A 24,761-nucleotide genomic window follows, 5' to 3' on the forward strand; every position below is an offset into this window, starting at 1 on the left:
CCATGAGGCTCAGGCACATCGCCAGGCTGCCCCCTGCCAGGCCGCAATTCACCTGACACACAAACTGGCTGGCTGCCTTGTGGCTGGCAAGAGGGAGATGTCCCTCCTGCCCCCCAGTCCTTCTTCTCCTTTCCTAGGTGACACAGAGGCACCTGGCTGAGACAGGAGACAAGCAATGAGGAGCACCTGCCCGTCTGGCACGGCTGGGCTCTTACAGGGTTCAGGGATGCAACAGCGAAGGTGGGTGCTAGGAGGAACACTTCCCAGCCCACTCCCTGTCCCCATTACCCCCCTCCTGCCCTACAAGTCATTAACTGAGACGCTGCCATGTCCTGTCCCTGTCCCACGGATGACACTTATGGAGAAGCCCCGGTGCTCCATGCACCCTGTCGGTGTGCTCTCACCTCCCCGAAGACAGCCTCTGGGCCACAGTGGATCTTCCTCGTCTTCTGAGTGAAGCCTTGGAAAGGAGAGGGGAGGCGTGAGATGCCAGCAGGGCAGCCCAGCCCACCCAGCTGCCACAGGGAAAGCAGACCCCATTCCCTCCATCCCTCCCTGGCCAGGGCCCACCTCGGAAGCTGAGTTGCACCTGCCGCTCGCCATGGCCAGGCAGCCAGGAGAGACGCCGGACACCAACGCTGAGCGCCATGGAGCCAGTGACAGGCAGTGCTGCCCAGCTCCGCCTGCCTGTCGTGACTCAGCCGTGACTCGCCCGGCCGGTTTGGCCACCCACTCCCTGCCCCAGAACCCCATGGACCCAGCAGGGCAGCCCTGGCTGCTCCATCAACCTCAACCCTGGGGCACTGAGCTGGCTCTGGGCCAGGGGACAGCCCCTGCAGGTCAACCAGCCCTAGCCCCCCGGGACCACGGCCCAGCTGGGCACAGGGGAGCACCAAGCCACAGGGGGCTCGGGAAGGCACCTCACAGACATCTGCCCCGTGCCCTGCAATGGACAGACCCTGACGGCTGTCCCCTCATGCTCCGCGGCAGGCACAGGCCTGCTGGAGACAGGGAGCCGGGGCGCACAGCGCTGGGCACTCTCCCTTCCCTGGACCACGAAAGGAAGGAGAAATGAAAATTGCCCAGCGGAGGCCATCACACAGCTGCACTTCAACACTGGACTAATGCCCTATGGGGGTGAGGGCCTTAGAAAGCCAGGACTGGAAGATGCGGGCCCGAGTGCTGCGGCGATGACAGGAGCCTGGCTCTGTTTTTGATCCCCCTCCTCCAGCACAAAATCATGGCTTCTGCAGTTAAAACCCTCCAAAGCAAACAGAGGGAGGGTGGGGAAGGGAAGCTGGCCAGGCCAGCTCCCAGTCTTCTAATGAGGAGGGCTAGGCTTCCTGACAGGAGGAAACAGCGCTCAGGCTAGCGCATGCTCAGCAGCCTTCGCTCACCTCCCCCCTGCCCCACAGAGCAGCACACCAACACAATGGGTCAGAGCAGCTAAGCTGGTATAGGTGGGAAGCCAGGACACTTTGGGAGACAGAGGCTGCAGCCCAGGTGCTTGTCTCTGCCCTGCAGAGCTGGCATTGAAACCCACGAGCTCCAGCTGCTCCACAGGGCACTGACTCCGGCCCCCTGCAGCAGCGAGGCTGCAGGAGGGAAGCCTGAGGCACATCATGCCAGGAGCTGGCTCTGCTCACAGCTGCACTCACCAGCTTGGCCTAATCAAGCTCATCTGTATGAGAACTAGTAAATGAGAGATCTGGGAGCCCTTCCAGGCTGGATTCAGGCCAGATTAAAGCAATTGTACAGTCATGAGCTCAGCAGAGTTTGGAAAGCATTTCTCCCTCCTGCAGGACAGCTCTCCCACTTGGTGCCCAGCACATCCATACAGAGCATAAAGGGCACCTTGCAGCAGGCCAGGGTGACTAATCCAGCTCTGCAAACACAGAGAAGTGAATCATGCCTGAGCAATGCCAGGCTGCTTCCAAGCAAGCCCTGCAGTTATTTCTCTCTTACACAAAAGCTTCCTGGAGTGCCAGGGAAGCAGGGCTGGCTGGCGGCAGTGGAAACAAGCCACCGTGCAGAGGATGCCACTTCACAGTGCAGCAACAAAACATAGCAGGCCGGCAGCATTCAGCACCACTTCTGTGAGCCCAAAGGAGCAAGCCCATCACCTCAGGGCAGCAGAGAAAGCTCAGTGCACTGACCCCACATGCAGTCACCACTGGAAGGGGGCAACAGATGCCATTTAGGCTGTTTAATGAGACACTCATACCGAAGTGTGGTACTGATGGGTGGATGAAGTATTTGCTCAAAGCTGATCAAAAGCGATTACCTCCCAATGGAGTCTGTGTCTTTTCCTCAAACACTTGCATGCAAGTGATGTGACTGCTCCACCTGAAGCAGGTGCCTCGTTTTGGTGAAACAGTCCCCGAGGGAATCAAGCATTTCAGAGCTTGAGTAGGGCCCTCAGCCCAACAAGCTGTCTGGGAAAAGAAGGTGGTGGATGGAGCATTATCTCCTATAAAGGACAGAGCTCTGTCAAGTAGCATGGCATAATCCAGCATGAAATGTCACCAGTATTTATTGCCAGGTGCCCTAGAAGCAAGAGGAACCCTCCCTGATGAGCTCCCACGCACAATAGCTTTTGATTTATACAAAGCCCCAAGGCTGAAATATCTTTGGGGACTGCTAGTACAAGGGTGCTTGCTCAATCTCAGCCAAGGCCAGAGTAAAGAGACTTCTGGGGTGTTCCCAGTGCTTACCATGGAGATAAAGCAAAAGTGTGATCTACAACAAAGGAGAGTGTGCACTGCACTGGGCAAGAATCACACGATCTCCTGAAGAAGAAAACCCCAGCTCAGACCTGAGCTTGTCTACCTCAAGCAACAACCATGCATCTAAATTCCAGATACATCCAGGGCAGCACATACCTCCCAGCCTCTCACCAAAGCACCCAGCAGCTGCCTTCACTGCCTCTGAAACTAGCAAGATACAAGAATGCAAGAAAATGGGCAAAACTGTGCTGTCCCAGTTCAGCACCTTCCAAGCTTGACCCTCCTCCCATGGCTTTTCATCTGGGCCCACACATGTGAAGCTCTTGTTCTCAACTGACAACCACGGGACTTGCACTCCTTTGCTCATTCACATTTCAGCCACTAACCTGCAGGTAAACAGCATCTCCAAATTCTCCTCTGCTCCCACAGGGAGAAGAATTTCCTCAGATTTACCTCTACCATGTCTTGACCTCCTCCTCCCAAAAACAGGGAAGGTCTCTCCTACCATCAATAAGTCCAGCACCTGGAGACCTCAGCTAGCTGCAGAACAGACAGCGACTCCACTCCTCATAGTCAGTGCAGAGACACAGGATTCACTCTCTTCGAGTGGCAACTAGAGAGATTTAAGAAGCAGAGGATTTCCCACTATGCATTCTACTATCTCAGAGCTCACCTTCTGCCCTCTCAAGGCTGGAGCAAAGGGAAGTCCCAACATGCTTTCAGTGCCTTGTCAAAGAAACCATCCACTGAAGCAGAGCAGTACACACTGCCACTGGTCCAAACAAGGGATTGTTGAGCCTTCAGAACTACTGCTGTAAATATTTTTTACAGAAAAAAATATTAAAAAGAAAAAGACACTCTCTTAGGTTTTCTTGTACATGTAATACAGGAAAGGAGAGCTCTTGCCTACAGGTTGTAAGCAGCTGAAAACATAAGTAAAGGATGGTGTCAACCACAGTGCAGTTTCTCGAAAGACGAGTTGGCAGTTTTCCTCCCTCTTTTCCACACTTGTAACACATTTTAGTTTAGGCAGCCACTCAAGAACAGAGGTTGCTTAGTTTCCTTCAAGGATCTAAGTGCAAGAAAATTTTGTGCTGCAAGCTAGATGGAGGATTTCAGGAAAGACAGCCCAGCTTTCCCTAGAGGAAGCCATCTGCTGCCTGTGGAACCCAGGAAGACACACTGTGGTCAAAACTAGGTTTGAATAAAAAACTAGCATAAAAATTCATCTTTGCTCAGCAGTAGTCCTAGACCCACAGCCCTTCAAGCACAAGTTACATACTAGTTTGGTGGCAGACACCATCCAGAACAACTAGTCTAGCTGAGGATGTGGATTCAAGTCCAGGTTCTGCTTTCACACAGGTGTGTACCCTACCAGTTTCATAGCCTGAATCACCACGGCAGTCTTCCCATGCATTCTCACCATTTCCTGGTTTACCTGGTACAACAGACAAGTTTATTCATAATTTCACAGTAAGAAACAGCTCATCTTACTGCAGGACATACATTAAGCAGTCTTAGTGATTAAAAAGTAACAGAAATAACGATGATGGAAAATGTGCTCTGCTTCTGCAGCTCTTCACACTCAACCTAGGCTAACTCAGATGCTGAATCACCACCAGGCTAGTACTATAGCTAAGACCTGCCATAAACCATAACATCCACATTGCTGGATGTGGATAACTGGCTAGCTGAAAAAGGTCTCATAGTCATAGTCCAGCTGGCTGGACAAAAATGCACATCGCTCTCAGCTTCTCTGAAGTAAAGCAAAAATACACTGTCTTTGGCTGTTCTTGTTACACAATAACAGGAAGATTTCGGTGGGAAAAGAATGTTGCAGGTGGGAACAGATAACTACAGAAGAGAAACTAGGGGCGGGCTTGGTATTTAGGCAACTAACCAATAATGAGCTTAACTTTTGTAATATGTATGAGCTAATTATAAGAAGGCATAAAAGGTGACTGTAAGGGACAATAAATGAAGTCTGCTGATCACTCATATTGAGTGACTGTGTCTTCCCTCCGTCACAACAAATGGCGCCTGAACAGGGACCCTAGAGAGGGCTGAACCTGCGAGCCACGGTTCGACGGAGATTCGGGTACCGGTCCTGAAAGCAGCGCAGGAGGCGGAAGGGCACAGTCCCCGCGCCCGGAGCACCTACAGAGGGTCCCGCCGGCCACACGTCGCCGAAGTCTTGCAAAGGCTGCAACAGCGCTGACGAAGGTATGGAGAGACAAGCAGCGTACGATTCGCTCATATGCTTTTTAGAAAAGCGGAGCGTTCGGGACATAGATTGTAAAAAGGAATTACCCGGGTTATTAGCGTATGGGATAGTATCTGGGACCCTCGCGGCAGCGCGCGGCCCGGCAGGCCCCTTCCCGGCCATGGTTTCTCTCCAAGGCGGCACCATCCCCCCCCTCCAATCGGCGCCATGGCGATGCAAGCGGCCAAGCGAGCTAACATCTGGCTGCCCCCAGAGGTCAATCGGATCCTTTATATTCGGAACCTGCCGTATAAAATCACGGCGGAGGAAATGTATGATATGTTTGGGAAATACAGACCTATTCGACAAATCAGAGTTGGAAACACTCCTGAAACAAGAGGAACAGCTTAAGCTTCTCAAGGAAAAATACGGAATTGATTACAAACCCACCAAAAAAAAAAGTGCTTCAGATGTCCCCTACAAGAAATGGGTTTCTGCCTTGAACTAGCAAACATCTCTGTGCTTAAAGAGAAGCCTTTTTGCCTCGATGGAGATAATTTATTCTGTATTCTGTATTTATGCTGTATGCTGAATGTGGAAATTGGTTGGGACTAGGAGGCTGGCTTAAAGGCATTTTGCAAACGGGATTATTATTTTTGATCGTTATTGTAATAATAGTTTTTTGATCAAAACCAGCCAAATTATTTGTAAGCATTAGGCATATCTGAAGAGAATGCCTTTATTTGAATCAGCAGTTAAGGTGTAGTTTAGTCTGATACTGTGGTTTTATCTGCTTCTGGTGAATTTTTGAAGTGATGAAATCACAGATACAAGGTATACTAAGAGTTATGAGGTAATAAGGTAATAATCTAAGTAAGGGTGCTGTCTTTTTATATCTACAAGTGCAATATGTTTTTATGTAGCAGAGAGAAACTTTAACAATAATGTTGCTTGAGTGAGATGTGCATGTGACAACTTGGGAAAAGGGATATCACAACTGGAGTGCAACAGTGTTTCTATGTCTGGCAGAGTGAAATCTTTCAAGACCTGAGTTTAGACAGTCTAAAATAAATTGTTAGTATTCAGAAAACCCATCTTAAGCCTCTTTTGCTTACATAGTGTTATGAAAGTCAACTGCTATTGTAGAGAATTAATGATTTTTTAACACATATTAACAAATACTACTATTTTAACTTGAGGCAGGCGAGTGAGAAATACGTGTAGCATTTGAGGGAATGTCAGCATAAATCGCACTTACAGTAAGACTGCATTTTTAATTACTGTACTCGTTAAGATTCAATGATGCCATAAGGCTAAGGCCTTTTATCACAGATTGGTTCTGAACTAAAAGGTGTGTGCACATGTAGATATGCACATTTGTGTTATTTTCCTTAATTGGCTACAATATAATTAGGTTGGGGACTAGATCTTGGGAATTTGTCTATTATACTTCTGTTTGTTAAGGAACGTGCATAAGATACAGCACCCATGTAGGCTTGGCTTGTGGCATAGTTGTCAAATTTAGCATAGACATTCAGACAGATAAGCAACGTACTCTTCTTGTGTTTATCACCTACAAGCCATTATGGCTTAGTGTGCAAATCTGTATGCAACTATTGAAAAATCCACTTATGAATGTATATAGCTTAGAACTAATTTTTTCCCTTTGTTAATTCTTTGATATCAATGAGGTACTCTTCAGAAAATGTATGGACTGGTTGGTTGCATAAGGGCAGTTGTTATTTGGACAGAAAATTGTTAATGGTCAGGGATTTTCCACTAAAATATTTGCAAATATTCCTAGTCAAACATAACTTTGGTTTCTTTTTGGGTTTTGAGCTTGCATTAGTCCATGTTCAGAACTTTAAAATTACCTTTGAAGTTTTTAAACTTTTTATATCACTGGAACAGAAAGAGCATCTAAATTAAAGCTTCAAGCTAACTTTATTTTTCAAGTATTTCTGGAATTATACTTCTGAACTGAGATTTTATAAGTTGGCTGTGTATTTTCCTGTGTTAAAACGCTGTTATTGAAAATGGTCAACCAGGCCTAAGTCACCCAAAATAAAAACGGGGGAATCGTGGATAACTGGCTAGCTGAAAAAGGTCTCATAGACATAGTCCAGCTGGCTGGACAAAAATGCACATCGCTCTCAGCTTCTCTGAAGTAAAGCAAAAATACACTGTCTTTGGCTGTTCTTGTTACACAATAACAGGAAGATTTCGGTGGGAAAAGAATGTTGCAGGTGGGAACAGATAACTACAGAAGAGAAACTAGGGGCGGGCTTGGTATTTAGGCAACTAACCAATAATGAGCTTAACTTTTGTAATATGTATGAGCTAATTATAAGAAGGCATAAAAGGTGACTGTAAGAGACAATAAACGAAGTCTGCTGATCACTCATATTGAGTGACTGTGTCTTCCCTCTGTCGCAACAGCTGGAAAACAAAAGGAAAAGCACAGAAAGGAAATAAAAGTCCAAACACATTATGTAAGTCAAAGCAGATTATTTATTTACGAAACTGAAATTGATGACCGCTTTGTAGTGCAATGACAAGCACAAGTTTCTTTATCTCTATTTTGAAATGAACCATCCCCTGCCACCTCCCCAAACAATTGTGCTTTACCACCATGTGCCTGTTCTACAGTCCCCAGACCATGTGATACACACTTCACATTTTTGAGGACAAGGAAGCACCTCTTTGGAGTTCCACAGATAGTTACTTTCTCATTTCATAACTTCTGTGACAAAGAAATAACTCAAATCATCTTTATTTCATGTTCCTTGTTGCTGGGTTTTGAAAGTCACATTAATGTGACTCATTAATCCCAATCTTGATTAATTAACAATTAATCCTCATTAATCCCCCCCCACTAATAAGCAGACCGCAGTGTTCTTAAACTGCAACAGTGGCTCCAAGCAAGAGACTATCACAGAGGAAATTTTTGCTGATAGAAAAACGTGATTAAGAAGACTGCAAAGTATGGTCACTGAAATTTAAAAATAAACCTCTGTATACAGCAATATACTGGCACTTTATGAAGGCACAACAGGAACTACCGCAGGCATCTGACCAACAGACTTCAGTACCCATCATGACAGAAGGGTCCCTGTTCCCACAGAAGAAAAAGAAAAAAAACCAACAAAACAAACCATATCAAGGAACACACGGTAAGTATCATTACAGCAAACATGACTGCAGTACTTCTCCTGCTCAGCACAGCAAAGCAGCATTGCATGAGCAGCCCAGTGCACATGCCCACTGTGATACCATGCAGCAGATGGGCTGTGTCAAGCAATGATGCATGGTATGATGTGTCACTGTTGCAAGGTGGAAAACCAGCAAGGTCTATTTTTCTGTGACAAACTGCCAGCAGCTGTGGGTTTTTCCTTATATATAGTTCTTCCTATTAGGAACAGGAAAGATCAAAGATACAGAGCACAAGCAGGTGAAAGAATTAGTGTGAATGGTACGATCTTGAGGCACTGAGCACTGACAGTGTGTGCAAGGGAGAGCATGGGTGCAGACAGCTTTCTTCATGCCAGTGATACAGGTGGCCAGGGTCAGGCTGCAATCTACTTCATCATTATTTCTGACCATTTCACAGGTGGCCATCCCTGCCACTTACAGTATGACACCAGCTGCTTAGGCACTTCAGCCAGAACCATCTGGGAAAGTGCTTACTGGGAGCCCACAAGAACAAGGAGAATAAACCAGAAATACTGCAGAGAAAGGATTTATCAGCCCAGTGACAAGCACTCTTGCAGAACGCAGAGCACAGCCCCCACCCCATTTCATCTCACTCCCTGTTGCAAGAGTTCTTTGCTGCCGTTTAGCACTGCTGACGAAAATCACTTGTTCTCACCCCTGCACTGCTCCCTTTCCACTGCAAGCCTAGGCTCACACAGCCTTTATATGGCCCTGATCTGGGTGGGGTACTACCTAGCCACTAGCAATTTCTCTTATTTTGGGTTTTCATTTGACTCCATTCTTCAACCCAATTCACTGTGCAATGTGCATGAATGCTAGAGCCAACAGTGAAAGCAGGGAGGAGCTGCGGAATGACAGGACTGCTTTCAAAAAACAGGGAAGACTTAGCTTAAATCACTCACGGGACTCTCAACATCAGAGACTGACAATATGATCTCATTTCCTTGCCTAATAAATGTTTTGTATCCCAGGAAAGACATCATCTCATCTACTCCTTTAACTCTGCAATAGCCAAGAGACAGTATATTAAATCAATGATACAAGAGCTCTTTAAGAAAAAGCTGCAAAAGAGCTGTGACTAGGCACACAGTTTCAAACACACAAACATCCCAACTCTCACTGGTATCAAGCACTGGGACAGCAATTTGAGCATGCAACTTGCTGCCTTGTCTAGACCCATGCTTATTTTTTAGATGCAATAGCTGCATATACACTGGCATCAGGACTCTTCTGAAGTTAAAGACAACTTACATTTAACTGTCTGAAAGGCACAAACTGGACACAAACTGTCTTGTGCAACTGGCTCTCCTGTCAGAGATTTCAGGACACCATTGTCTCCATCAAGGAACTCCACTGCTTTGAAATCAGCTTTACCAACTCCAACAATAATGATGGACATTGGCAGCTTAGAGGCATGAACAATCGCTTGCCTAGTTTGATCCAGGTCAGTGATCTCTCCACCTGTGATGATCAGCAAGATAAAATATTGCTGAAAAACATTAGAAAGCACCCAGTTAGGGAATTCAACACCAAAGCTCACATAACTGAACGCAAATGGGGCAATTTCTTAGAGCAGGAAAGAAATTAGATGGTGCTGCAGATAAGACAAAACCAGAACATTAAAGAAGCTTATGCTTATTCACATTTCTCATATGCGTAGCACCTTTTATTGTGCACTTAGAATTTCCTCTGTACTAGAAAAAAGGTAGTCTTAAATTTAATTTATGAAAAACAATCAATTGGGAGAAAGTACTAGAGATGAGCAAAGTACTACTAAATCAACAAAGCTGCACACAGAATTCACTGATAAGGTGCTGCTTTACTCACTGATAACTCAAAAAGGCTAGTATGTAATATCCCTGCAGTGTAACTCAAAAAGTCGTCTTTTTTTAGTTATCAGTAATTTACATTGTAAGCATTAAAAATCTCAAAATACAGTGACAAACGTCATGACACAAAGACACTCTAGACATAACAAGAGGGGAAGAATACAGGACCTTTTCAAGAAGAAGAAAAAAATACCTCACACCAACAAATATGCACAGTGAAGTGTTTAAAATTTCCCTCCTTTTCCAGAGGGTAATGTTTGTACCTGGTTCTGAAATGAGCAACCACTGTTTTACAGCAGCTATCTATAGAATTCAAATGAAGACAGAAAGTGAGACACGCACAATTAAAATAAAACTGAATTTCCAATTCCAAAACCCAGTTAACACAAGGGTTACTATGGTTGTACCCCATTACTAGTTCTTTATTTAAATAGTTAGGTTTTCATCTGTAAGAAAAGGTAGAGATATTTAACATATAAAGAGAAATAAGATTCCCCCAAGTGTTGGGAAGGCTGAAAAATACCCTCAGAAATGTAAGAAACTGATTTCCCTAGACCAAGCACCTCACAGTGTGGGAAATTTATTTGACATACACACAAACCTAAGTAGAACCAAAAATACTGGCACAGCTAGGCCATAAAGCAAGTATCTGAGGGTACATCCAAATTCTTTCTGATCCGTCTGTCAGAAAGGAACCAGTTAAATCCATCAGGAAATAAGAGTCCTTAAGCAAAAGGATTAAGTTTATAAAGTTGAATTTTAACAGCAGCCACAGCCATGCAAGCACACAAATGAGACATGCAACACAACTGTAGGGTAGCATAGATTCTCTGCAATACAGTTAGCATACTGATTTAACAGTTCTCAGACTCCTTTGTTAATCCGGTCCTCTAGATAACCCTATTCTGCATGCCATCATGGTGGGACAGATAGTCGGGCCCTCTGGTATTTTTCTTGGAAGCAGTCTTTGTGCACATTCTTAAAAGCAAAATTGTTTGGAATAAAATACACAGGGCCCCTCCATACTGTGTGTACTCCCTACAGGTGATAGAGCTTGGCAAGATTGGTTAGAGGCAATTGCTGACAGAGTCCAACTGGTCTCAAAGCCAACACAGCACCTCTGTATACTTCAATAGTTAAGTGCAACGCTAGCAAACTGTGAAAAAGAGAAATAAACAGCACTTGAGCAATGTAAACTAGAGTCAAATGTCCATCATACAGGTTCATACCAATATGTACCAAGACAGTACCAATACCCTCTCTGTAGGTTGGTAAGAGAAGACCAAACTTGGGATCCTAAGGAAGGACGACAACACCACTTTACCATTCCATTCTATCCCACCGTGAACACAGAAAAACAGAATCAGCCCAACGCAGATCCACAGGAAAGGGCGTGCACTCACTGAAGGAGTTCCCTGTTGTGCCCAGCGCGCTGCAAACCTTGCCACGAGGTTTATAGTAGGAGAGAAATTGGTTGGCCCATAGAGTCGAATCTGAGGCAGGATCTGGTGGTAGGCACCCACTATTCCTTGGATCCCTGTAACACAAAAAAGGCAAGCTGCCAGAAGAGCTTCACAACTTCTGCAGTAATTATTTTGTAAGTACTACTAAATAGTATGGCAAAAGGATAACAACTCTCACACAGCTGTAAATGCCTGAAGGGCAAATAAGCAGCAGGATAACAGCAAATACACAAAGCACAAGGCCAGAACCAGTGGACAGCCGCAGAGACAGGATTTGCAGATTTCTCCCCCATTCTACATCCTTCATATCACTTTGGGCATCTAACATCACAGAACTCATGGAAGTTGTGGGAAAAGTGATCCAGTGAAGGCACTGATCACTATGTTTACCTTGTCCTTTCTACCTTGCATCCAATTTGCCTAGTTTAATTGCCTATAGTCTCACTAGACAACAAGGTCAGAAGTTCTCTGGAACAGTAACTTTTCATTTTCCTTGTATGCAAGTTAGACAATGATCCCTGTTTCAGGATTCAAACATTTCTGTAACAGAAATAGCAATCACTAAGATTTTTCCTAGGTAAGAAGTTTTCCTCAGGTTAACTAAACAACATATTTTTAAAAGTTGATTTTAAATGATGCATATTATTCTGTGGATCCATCTAAATTGTCCTATTCCTGGCTTTTATCAATGTAGCTTCATTTGCAACAACTGCTGCCTGTGTTGTTCACCATGCAGATTTTACTGCAATACCTCTCAGAACTACCACACAGGGACATTTAAAGAGCAAAGACACAGATCCCAGTGAGGCAGACAAAAATGAACTGTCCGAGGGAACGCTTGGATTTTCACACTGAATCTCGGATTCCATTTTTTGTTGGCCTTAGGCCAGATACTTTAGTCCTAAAAGGTCATAATCCGGCTTAGAGAGCAGCCATTAAAAACAGCTGTGTGGTGGGCTGACCCTGGCTGGATGCCAGGCACCCACCAAAGCCACTATCACTCCCCTCCTCATCCGGACAGGGGAGAGAAAATATAATGAAATGCTCATAGGTTGAGGTAAGGACAGAGAGATGACTCAGCAATTATCATCACAGGCAAAACAGACTTGACCTGGGAAAAATTAGTTTGATTTATTACTAGAGTAGGATACTGAGACATAAAACCTAAATCGTAAAAGACCTTCCTCCACCCCTCCCTTCTTCCCAGGCTTTACTCCCAATTCCTCTACTACTTCCCCCCACAGCAGTGCAGGTGGATGGGGAATGGGAGTTGTGATCAGTTCATCACATATTGTCCCTGCCACTCCTTTTCCTGCAGGGAGAGGACTCCTCACACTCTTCCCCTGTGTGGGGTCCCTCCCACAGGAGACAGCCCTCCACAAACTTGTCCAAAATGAGTCCTTCCCATGGGCTGCAGTTCTTCACAAACAGCTCCAGCATGAGCCCCACATTGCAGTCAGAAGTCCTGCCAGCAAACCTGCTCCCGCATGGGCTCCTCTGTCCACAGGTCCTGACAGGAGCCTGCTCCAGCGTTGGGCTTCCCACAGGGTCACAGCCTCCTTCAGGCATCCACCTGCTATGGTGTGGGATCCTCCATAGACTGCAGGAGGGTATCTGCTCCACCATGGGCCTCCATAGGCTTTGGGGGACAGCCTGCCTCACCATGGGCTTCACCACTGGCTGCCAGGGAACCTCTGCTCTGGCACCTGGAGCATCTCCTTCCCTCCTGCACCAACACTGGTGTCTGCAGGGCTGCTCCTCTCATATTCCCACTCCTCTCTCCAGCTGGAATTGCTGTTGCACAGTTGTGGGTTTCTTTCCCCTCCTCCTTAAATGCATTATCTCCAAAGTGCTACCACCATCACTGATGGGCTCAGCCTGGGCCAGAAGTGGGTCTGTTTTGGAGCTGGCTGACATTGGCTCCATCTGACATAGGCGAAGCTTCTAACAGCTTCTTAAGGAAGCCACCCCTGTAGCCTGCACCCCACCAAAATGTTGCCATGCAAACCCAATCCAGTCTGAAACAATCTCCACTAAAGGAGATGGCTATAAAGAAAATAAGCTTTAAGGACAAGCCTTTAAAAAGATTACATTTGTACATAGACACACTGCTGATGAAGTAACTGGTCTCCAACAGCCTTAGCAGATGGTCACTCTAGAAACATGACTAGCACAGGCACATTGCTGACCTGAATCCACTGCCGCCTATAACATACCAGAAGCAACCAAGTTGCAGCAACAAAAATTCCAGCACAGACTAACAATCAAATTAAAACCCAGACCCCTTCACTGGAGCGTATAAAGACCGCACAGAAATCTGCATCAACACACATCCATTTTTGTCCGTATCCAGGTGAGAGTAAATCCAGTTTCCTGCATATCTTTGTGCTGCATATAGTTTTCACCAGTTATGAAAGAAATACAACACTTCAAACATCTGTCCATCTCACAGTGAAGTATTAATAAAGAGGTGTCCTCACCCTGACAACAAGGGTTGCTGGGGTTGAAGTTCAAAGCGAACTCATGAGATACCTAGGAAAGGGGACATTACAAACAGTTAGGGAATGCAGACAGACAGAGCAACTGCCCAACGTTGCAAAGGCCCTACCTGCCAGCTAGAAGGAATCTGAGCTCCAAACCCAAATGCAGGAAACAGCTTGTCCCTGAAGAGAAAGGACAACAAGAAATAAGAAAGCAATTTTTCGTAACTCACTACTCTGTTTTATTCCCAGAAAGCAGTTGCGGACCAAGGTTCAATTCCTGCCATACAGAATGCATGCACCATCTAGCTCCCCATGGCCAGTCACCCAAAGGTTTCAGGCTTTGGCTTGACAGTTTCAGCACGTCTGTCAGTGCAGCACCCCACAGGACTCCCAGGAAATTTCAAAGTAGCAAAAGAAAAGCCAACCCAACCACAGCCTGGCTAAAGGACAGAACAGACAAACACGTTCCCACTGAATCAAACAGGGCATTCACGTTTGAAATGCACCGTCAGTAACAAGGGATTAGTGACCAGCTAAAGCAGCATTACAGAGTAACCCAAGGCCATAAAAGGGCAGACCTGGAGGGAGACAAACCAAGCAAATATGCCAATTATTTGCATATATTGCAAAAAATTACAAAGGGCTGCCACTGCGCTCCCTGGCAGTGACAGAAGCAGGAGAAAGCAGTAGCATCTCCTGCAGGCATTTCCCAAGGAAAGGCAGCACCTCAGTCACTCAGACACTACAAGTCAGAAACAAGCTATCAACCCTGATCACTGACACCTGCTGTGACACATTTTTGACACAGTGGCTAGATCAGTTAAGATCATTACATACATGTCATAATCTTGGACTACACTTCCCACACTCCAGATGGCATTCAGCTACTCATTATCCCATCTGGGCTGATGTAGTGAAGAGAATCTGGTGACTTGGGATCTCAGTTGGAGCCAGTGAAGTCCACGCCCACCTAACCAGCCACAATGACAGCAAGTCACTGATGCATCACCATAAGCAAATGAGAAGAACTAACCACACCCAGAAACGGAGGGTTAGACAAGGCCCACAGAGCTCCCCTTCTCCCAGGCACACAGGCAGTCCTACACAGGAGCAGGCAGGTAAATCTGTGTACCTTTTCCCACTGGGGTACATGCATGTTTAATAAATACTAATCTTTTCCACTGATAGACTGAACTGATTTCTCAGAAGAAATTTAAGGAAACCCTAGTTCCACTGAAGTTGCTACTTGATCACAAAAAGTAAAAATATAACATCATTTGGGTTTTGCAGTCTTCATCACTGCAAATAAAAGTACTAATCACAACTTCATTGCTCCTGCCACCTGTCACACCAAGAGGTACAGTGGGGAAACAACCCACTGTAAAGTTAATCTGGTAGCCTCCCATGATGTAGTCAAGAAACTAATATTGTGCCTCAATCCAGAGGAACAGAGTGTTACACCTCCTCCCCACAAGAACAGATTTCATTACAATCAGAAAATAAAAGAGAAAGAAAAAATCAACAAAAATCTTCCTACCTTGCAAGATTTTATCCTAATAATGTCAGAGTTTTTGTAGCTCTTTTTCTTTCTGTTTTTCTCAGGATTAATGCATTCAAATTCCACCTACAGAAAGCAAGAATGCAAGAAGCACATTCCCAAATATCTGCATTTACGACAGGGCATATTACTGAAACAGAAGAGTGTCACACATCACACAGTTACACAAATACTGAGCACAATTCTGAAATTTAGTATTAAAAAGGTCTGCAACTACTTTGGCTGCTATCTGACAAGTTAAACACTATGCTTTTGCTACTAGCACTGGGCAGAACACAAGGAAAGGCCTCAGAAAATCATTCTCCTCAGCAACGTAACTGTTACTCTATATGCAACTATGAAACAGTGTCAATTTTATCAGAGGGAAAAAAAAGTTGATCACAAATAAGATCACTCCTCTTAACATAATCAGGTTCTTTTTCCGTTAAGGGAAAGGAATGCACTCAAACAGAAGACGAGGCAAAACCTCAGCATGGGATAGCCTAAATTCACAGGCTCCCAATGGCAGTGTTTCACTTGAAATCAAAACTAATTGATGTAAGCTAGGGAAAGAGCCAAGAATCTTCCACAAACTTCAGGATTACAACCACAGAAGTCAAGCTGGCAGGCAACTGGAAGCAGTCCTAGGCTATCTGCTGTGTGGGAATTCATCTGTGAATTCTGATGAGACACTTCCACAATGAGAGTTCAGGTGCAGACAAGAGAGAAACTGGCATGACCAGCAAGTGATTCAACTTAGTCTAAACTGGATGCCCAAGACAAGGTAAGAAGAGTGCCCCTGGAAGAGCTGCTTCTCTCTGTCAGCTAGAAAGGCAACCAAGAAAGGGTGACCAGCTCAAGCACAAATGTTATCTGAGACAAGCCCTACCTCTGGGCTCACCTGTTAAAACATGAACAAGCCCTTTTATTTCCACTTGACTCAGCAGAGGCAAAAGCAAGCTGAACTGCTGGCCAAAGTGGCTGGTGGCCAGCACAAAATGGGCTCAAGGATGTCTTTAGGAAAAGGAATAGTAACAGTACCGAGGCAAATAATTCCCACACCAGGTTTTATTTTTCCCAGATGTTAGCTTAGTAATACAAAGATACACACAGAAAAATTCACTTTTGGAGGCAACAACTGAAAATATATCTCTGAGGTCCATATTAAAAAGGATTTCTGAAAGACTGACTTATGGACTGAGTTAGTGGGGGATTGAGAAAGCTCATCGGAGAGTCATCACTGGCTTTGTTTAGCTGAGTCAGATTAGTTTCAAAACTGCCTATTGAGTCATGTGACCCATCACTGTCATAATCTGCACACCATACCTGAAAGGGAAGAGAGCAAGCAATGGGCAAAGTGTACTGCATTAGGGAGAATGGCAGCTGCTCACCACATGATCTCCCATTTCTGACAGCTTTGCAGCAATGCTAGTGAACTCCCCTATCACATCTGAACCAGTGGCGTCATCCATATCACTAACTGAAACCTGATAGTAAGAGACACTCTGAGCGAACTGCTCAAAAAGGGAGATGTTGAATTGCTCACCCACTGCATACCCATAAGCACGCACAGTGAAAGTTATAATTAAAAGCCTTCCGCAGTTTAAACATAAACGAAACAAAAAAAACCCCCAACACTTCACAGCCTAGATGTATAAATGCAAGGTCATTCATGACAAGATATGCAGCTGGGGTAATGGGAACAAGCAATTAAAAATTTGTTATCTAAGCACTTTTCGAACATACTCTTTTCTTCTGCCCAGCAATATCATCGCTTTACAAAGTAATGGCAAATTCCACAGAGCACTAAGTCTTTTTCTGCATCTTATACCAATCAGATTAGAGACAATTAATAACCAGTCACGTTTAAATCAGCATGAAAGCTTCAGAAACAGATAATGCAAGAGAGCAATGCATTTAAAAATACAAAATATGCTAACAGCTATGCCTTCGAGCAAACACAATAAGGCTTATATTATCAATAGATCCCCACAAAATCAACTATACAGAGCATTTATAACATGCAAGATACACACAACTGTAGAACACAATTCCAGAAGCAGTCAACCAAGAAACAGTTGTAAACAGCTGCTTTCTCCCCTGCTGAAATTCACATTCTACACAGATTCGAAGGCTCTCTTTTTCCATGATCTGCCTTTAGCAATCAATAAACTGATGTTAATCCAGTATAAACCACAGTGACAGCTTTTTCCTCAGGACAAAGGGACAAGATGAACCCACGGGTAACACCTGAGTAAGGATGTCTAATTCAATAGCCAGATACCTGAATTTGAGACAGTGTTCTTTTAGGACTACTTTGATTCATCAGGGATATTCCATAGGTATCAGTGGGAAACCTGTACAAAAAGTCCGGTGGATTATGGCCTAATCCAGCCACCTAAATGGGAAGCACCACGTCATCCTTCAGTCTCTTAACGGGAAAACAAGATCACCTTAGATTCTGTGCCCCACTTCTCCCTCTTTATCCATCCCAAGCCACTACCTTTCCATTCATCTCTTCTGCACGCTCCAACATGAAGCAACTCTCACCTTCCCGCCTGAACTCCACCCCACCTCTCTCAACAATTCCGACATTTCAACATCACTCAGAAGCACCTGGATTGTGTGAGGGAGGAAAACGAAGGAGGCTCTCATGCTGAACGCAGGGTGCAACCTCCTGGTGCAGGGTCTGCTTTGCACAATACACCTGAGAGCTGCAGAGAATTCAGCAGCTGCTGCCTCCATGCACCTCTTCTCCCCACCCCACTTGCTCCCATTCCCCCTCTCAGCCACTCCAATAAAACTGTATTTAGGACCAGTTTAGTTACTAGTTCACAGCAGGATATGCCTTAAAACAAACCTCTTTTTGCAAAGGTTTTCTAAAACTGGCCGAGAATCACTGTACACAGCCCAAAGAGTGGTGTTGCTTCAAACAAAATCCTAGCAATACTGCTGGACACTGTATATAGTTATTTAATGATTAATTAATCCTTCGTAAATGAACTATCCAATATACACTATAAGCCTTGGAATACAGTCAGCAGGTAAAATGCCCCTTTCATCTACAGGAGGAGCTTCCTCACAGAAAATGGATGTGCCTTTACATATATGCCATCAAGCACTTGAACTGGCAGCTTTAGTCTCAGTACCAACACCCGCAAATTTCACATTTGCTATTTCCATTTAGATAACTATGGTGGAGATATGCTACTTTCATTTGCCCCTACTGTTAATGAAACTGTCAAGAAGATTAGGCTGTGTCACAAATCAAAGCTGCTCTTAACACATAACAAGGAGAACATCACTCTGCATCACAATGAATAAAGAATTACCATTGTTAGTAGCATCATTAATTTGAACCAAAGATTGATGTTCACACATATATTCAGTACACAATCCTCACACATAGCTGGCAAAACTGATATTTAGGGGATGCATCAAAATGGCTGTTTCTACTGTGCTGCAGTACAAGTTCTCCCTTCACTGAAGACTGTTATTTCATGTAATTGTTCCTATGTAAATTTTTGGAAACCTCAAACCAGAGGTTCAAAGCAGCAAATGCCATATGAAAAATGAAACACCAGAGTAATATTATATTCTTTAGTGCTGCTAGTGAAACTCCTCCTGTGAGCCTGGATTCCCCTTTCTGACTTCCCTAACTTGTTAAATACAAGAACAGTATAATCCTTTTTTCACAGCTGTGTTGTGAAATTTAATAGATTATTTGCACATGCATTGAGAATTTTGGCTGAAACAAACTAACAGCAAAAATCTATCTTTTTAGAAGCAGGCCATTACAAAACTAATTCCAAAGGACAGAAAGCTTCTGAAAAACAAACCAACCCCTCAAAACAAACCAAACAGGGAAAAAATCCTCCCCCCCCCCCCCAAAAAAAAAATCCACCAACCACTACCACACTAATCTTTTTGGACTATAGCAAATGCAGCCTCATGTAACAGAATGTGTAAAACATGCCATCTCATGTCAGTTTTGACAAATAATAATATGCATCCTTTTGCCTCCTTCTTTCGAGGTTTGCTGCTCACTTGGACCAAGAGGACTTCTTTCTGACCTGAGACTGTTAATTCCCCAACAAGAAAAGCTCACGAACACTACTTAAAACACTGCTATGCATCAACAAGTGCAGTAGACCTGAACACCTATTTATAGGTTTACTTTTACGTTTTTTTTACTATTTTTATATTGTATTTATTTTATAAATTTAGTATTACTGAGGTTAACAATCTCAGTAGTTTTCAAACCCATCATGCTGCACAAAAACACATTAGCACGCATGCTTTTTGCTAAACCTTTCAGATCAAACTTCCAGCATGAGATTTCTTCACAGACAGGATGAGGCAGGAAAATTCTGCAAATGGAAGGCATTTAGGAGTTGGATAGGCAGAAAGAGGCTACAATCACATAGAACTATCTATACATTTAAATGTGTTTACATTATCAATGCATTTCTTAGAACAGAAATTAATTTGCTATCAGTTTTTCTATAAACTTATTAAAAGATGTAATTGTTCTGCTACCACCTCCATTAAGCCAGGACCAGAGAGAATTAGTCACTGCATGCAGGACCACAAGGAATCGCAGTTCTGACTCAAAAACATTAATAGATTGGAAAAGACTTGGGACAAGCCCGCCAGTCTCCTGAATGGATGAAACTGACAGATGCATTAACGTCCTCTCTTTGTCAGTATCCTAAGGCACTCAAGCTCGTACAACATAGATTAACTTCTCTGGTAATTTAGAAACAGTGCTAGAAAGCCATAATTAAAAAAAAAAAAAACAAAACAAAACACAACAAAACCACAAAATAAAAAAAAACACAACCAAAAAAACACAAACCACACAAAAAAAAACCACCAAACAAACAAAAAAAACCCAAACAAAGGAAAAAAAACAACCCAACCACCACCAAAAGCCAATCTGAAACCCTGGCCAGAATAGTGAAAAAAAGAAAAAACAAACACCAAACCAATTATTACTCTTCTTATGACTAATCATTAGAAAGTATGTCACTTCTGCATTTCCTGACTTCTCAATTTGACAGTTCATAATGTTTTAATACAGACTTCAATAGACATATAATCATTTATCTGCCACACTACTATTCTAGAAAGGCAATCTAAAAATTTAAATGTGACCAGACAACCTGATAACTCATAGTTTTAACAGCAACAGAGATTGAATTACTTGTAACAACAAAGAGAATTTCTGAAGGCTGTACCTTGATAGGTTTATTAAAATCTCCGCCACAGAACATCTGCAAGGGAACACTGAATTTCCTCCAGCATGTATTTAAGTTGTTCTTAATCACCTTAAAAAAGTTACACATACAAGCACAACATCATGCAAGGGATGCAGTGTGCAAGACACTAAGAAACATAACACAAGGGTTCTGTACAGCTATCTAAGAACAGCCTCAGTCAGTTCAACCCTGACATGCATAGACAGCCAAGCAAAAGCTCTGTAAGAAATAAAAGCTTTTAAGTTCAGGGTAGATTTTAGACTTAAGTTCAAGTTAGATTTTAGAGCCAAGCTAAGCCAATCTAACAGCTCATCACCACTGAAAGGGAGAAAGGAGACTCCTGCCCTGTTCTCACTTGTTGCATGGCCAGACTCTTCACCGAGCCAGTGTAATCCAGTCACCAGGTAGCAAATAAACAATCTGCTGCCAGGATGGTGAGCAGAATCCATTTTTTAGGACACAAGACAACTTCTACTGCAAAACCAGTGCAAAGTGTGAGCAGGAGCAGGACTCCCGCTTTTTTAAGGAATAAGCCGTCTGATCTACTCAAGAAAGACATCAGCATAGAAATACTACCTCTGATCTGTACACCAGCTACCACATTCCAGCATCACTCTGCTTGTAAAACTCCAAAAATGGATCTGATTTACCTAAGAAATCCTGCAAACAAAAACCCAACGGAAGTAATCAGCTACCTATATTTTACTCAGATGAGAGAAGAGCTGGTTAATCACTACACAATAAATACTTCAAACAACGAAGTCAAACAAACTGTGCATTTGTTTTCCTCTATTTTACTTTTCTCTTTTAAACTGCTGCACTTTCTAAGTCATCAGAGTTTATTACCTCCGATTCCAAGACCGCCTCCTCAGACCATTTTGGTCACTACAAATCACGTCATTTTGCTGACTGAGCAGTGGTGTCATTAAAGCCCTGGATTGGTCTTTGGCTTAAAATAACGTCAAGGCAGCATACCTAAACATTCACCTTTTCTTCCTTAGTAACATTACAGAAAGCTCAGTTCACAGCTACAATATTCATTGGAGGAAAATATATAACTGAACTGTATTAATATACAGAATATTCCAAAGCCAAAATAATCTCCTAAAACCTAAACATGGCAGTTGAGTTTCTGATTTGACATTGTGGTTTTCAACATGAAATTATGTCTCCAGTTTACTCCATTGTAAGCAATGAAACACAGAGAGCCCTTCTTCATACATGGATTACCTAGCTTAGTTAAACATCCGCAAATAACAGAGATTCCTGGCCAAAAGGTACTAACTGTAAATATTGCAGAAGCATGCAATAGAGTTTAAAAAAAGAAAGATTAGTACCTTTTTGTCCAAGTTTTGGCCTTCCATTTCCAAGTGCACAACCCTGGTATCTTTGATCTCCTCTGCTGAAATCTGTACCACAGAAACTGGGGGTGGGGGGGTGGAGAGGAGTTAAACAGGAAACCCCACAGAGTTCACTGTTCATGAAAAAAACTGTGGTTACAAACACCTAACTTTTCTTGTAGAAATATAGCATCTGAAGATACACTGACAGAAAACCAGAAATGTTACCTGGTCCCAGACAACATATGAAAAATGAGAAACCATTTTTTCCACACAAAAACCTTATTTACCGTAACAGTCCCCTTTCCAGCTGGCTTCCCCTGCTTCAATTCCAGCGGCCAAGTGAACACAGAGCTGGAAACAACCTAAGATTAAAAGATAGGTAATATATAAATAAGAATAAAGAACTACTCCTCAGGAGCAAAATTTTCAAGCTTTCTTAAGAGATTTAAAAATATTTAAATACATTTCCAACAGCAACTGCCATCAGAGTCTGTGCTCCCTAATAGCTGAAAATTATCTTCTCTCACTATCTACAAAACAGTACCCACTATTGTGTCTCCAAACTTAACTTTACCCTCTTGGTTTTGCTACCCCCAAACAAGACGCAATAGGCATTTTCATTATAAGTAGCCAAAAAACGCTAATAAACAACAGAAACCTACTATCAAGTCTTTCTTTAGTAACATGAACCCCACTTTTCCTCTCATACCTAGCTATACAAACTCTTCCCGAAGAAATGAATACAGAATCTTGTATAGCTTTATTTCCCTAAATTTATTGTCTGATGATCACTTTGCGGAAAGGAAACTCCATCAGGGCTCCCTGCACACCATGCCTTCCTTACTCCTGTACTACTTTCAGTTTTACAAGTGCTTCCTAACTTAAAAAACTAATTGCAAACCATGGACACCATTAACCTTCCCTTTGTGACTGACAATTATTTCTGTAATTAACGCAAGCTAACCTATTTGATGTTTTCAAATTTGAATGTGTTAAAGGATTTGATAAAGCAACCTTTCACCCCATTTTTCATAATAATCCCAACACTTGCTATGACTTTGTACATCACTTAACATGCCTCTACGCATACCTGTCCCAGGGTGAACTCGATCCCTCCCAGGTAGTCATCGTCACTTAAATCAAAGCACTTGTTATCAGTATCATACACTCCGAATTTCAGCTTCTGCACTTTCTCAAAGTAGCAGTCCACAACGAGGTTCTTGCAGAAATCCGGGTTTTGGCTGTTCTGGATCCTCTCTGTGCGATCTAGCTGTGCAAACACAGAAGCAAAGCCACTGGTGGTGAGCAAGAGGGGCTGCCCTCGCACTCAGCTTCTCACCCACAGCCCCTGCCCCCAGCTCACCCATGAACCCAGCCACTGCCGCCCGGCCGAGCCACAACTTGCCGGGAAAGGGAGTTGCACTGGGCAGCAAAGGGCACCACAGGGAACATTCTGGGAGTTAAGGGAAAAGAGGCTGGTGAAGCGCTGTATGCTGGAGCGCGTGCTCTGGGGTACAGGGAAGTGGACAGGCCGTATCACACCAGGGAGGCAAACAAACATCTCAACACAGCTCTGAGCAAACGTGTAAGCAACAACACCAATAAACGTCAAACCCTAGAGTTTATGAGCATGGACACTGCTTGCTGAATGCAAGCCTGGATTTGATGTATCGCACACCTGCTGGGAAAGCCGCGGGACAGAAAGGGCAAAAACCCAGCGTGTTGGCACCCGAGGGCAAAGCGGGGCCGACATCCGCCTTACCTCAACCCATAGGCCTCCACCCACCTCCTGCAGCAAGACGCAGAGGGGGATCCGACCTGGAGCCCAGGTCCCTGTCGAGGAGGCTCCGGCAAGACACCGACAGCTCCACCCTGGACACGCACCCGGCCATCTGCGGGCAGAGCACAGTGTCACCCGCCGCCCATCGCCGCTCCCGCCCCACAGGTGCTGGCGGAGGCACGGGGGGGCGGGGCCGGGGCGCCTCGCAGCGCGCCCGCAGCGCCGGGGCGGCGGGAGGCTCGGCCCCGCGGCCCGCTCGCCACCGCGCGGGCGCGCGGCCTGCGCGCCGCCGCCATGGGCCCGGCGCCGCTCCCCGCCTCTCACGCCCGCCTCTGCCTCGGGCTCTGCCCGCAGCTCCCAGCGGCGCCGGTTCCCCAGGGCCGGGGCGAAGGGCCCTTCCCTCCGCCGGGCGCGTCTCGCTGCCGCCCTGCGCTCCCCGGCGGGAAACGGGCTTTTAAACGCTGTCGCGTATCGTCGCTTCGCCGGGGCAGCGGCCGGTGACGGCAGGGCTGGCGCGCAAGGCCTGCCCGCGCCGCCGCCGCGGGGAACGGCGGCCTTACAGCCCCTGGGCCGCCCGTGCCCGGCAGGTGCTCCCGACGCGGCGCAAGAACTGCAGAAGCGCCCCAGCCTGCAAGACCTCCCTCCCCGCCAGCCTGACACGATCGCCCACGGCAGCTACCGAGCCCGGCAGCTGCGGTGCTGCCTTCAGGAAAAAACGGTAGCGAGCCTGTCACAAGGGGACAGCTAAGCTTTGTTGGACACCAAGGTGCAGACACTTCTGTTCCAGGAACAGCTACAATGCTCAGAATTGAATTTAGAAGATAAGCCTCCAGGTATCAGAACGCTCGAGAGACTGGACAGCTGCAGAGCTCCAACAACTACTTTAAACATGGCTATTTGATGGAGAAGCTCTCTCAGGAGCT

The 24,761-nt window shown here is 44.8% G+C and overlaps 1 protein-coding gene across 33 annotated transcripts in view; it reads right to left on the bottom strand.

Moving 5' to 3' along the window:
- The window catches only part of LOC130155889 (fer-1-like protein 4), an 88,828-nt gene that overhangs the window by 37,075 nt on the left and 26,992 nt on the right, over positions 1 to 24,761 (bottom strand). For 5 of the 33 annotated variants that reach the window (XR_008824243.1, XM_056353773.1, XM_056353777.1 and 2 more), the window contains exons 1-2: positions 2,285 to 3,512; positions 405 to 460 (exon numbers count right to left, since the gene is read on the bottom strand). Coding sequence is in view for 25 of the 33 variants with exons in the window: in XM_056353773.1 (XP_056209748.1) it covers positions 405 to 460; positions 2,285 to 2,516 (288 nt within the window). In the remaining 8 variants the exon portion in view is untranslated. Of the gene's footprint in view, positions 1 to 404; positions 461 to 2,284; positions 3,539 to 11,374; positions 11,509 to 13,914; positions 13,967 to 14,042; positions 14,098 to 14,754; positions 16,781 to 20,694; positions 20,785 to 21,291; positions 21,376 to 22,052; positions 22,139 to 22,345; positions 22,421 to 23,148; positions 23,329 to 23,820; positions 23,951 to 24,761 lie in introns of those variants that run through there. The other 28 variants (XR_008824245.1, XR_008824244.1, XM_056353772.1 and 25 more) reach the window with 20 other exon arrangements.

The sequence above is a fragment of the Falco biarmicus genome, chromosome 10 (assembly GCF_023638135.1).
Source record: "Falco biarmicus isolate bFalBia1 chromosome 10, bFalBia1.pri, whole genome shotgun sequence".
Taxonomy (NCBI): Eukaryota; Metazoa; Chordata; class Aves; order Falconiformes; family Falconidae; genus Falco; species Falco biarmicus.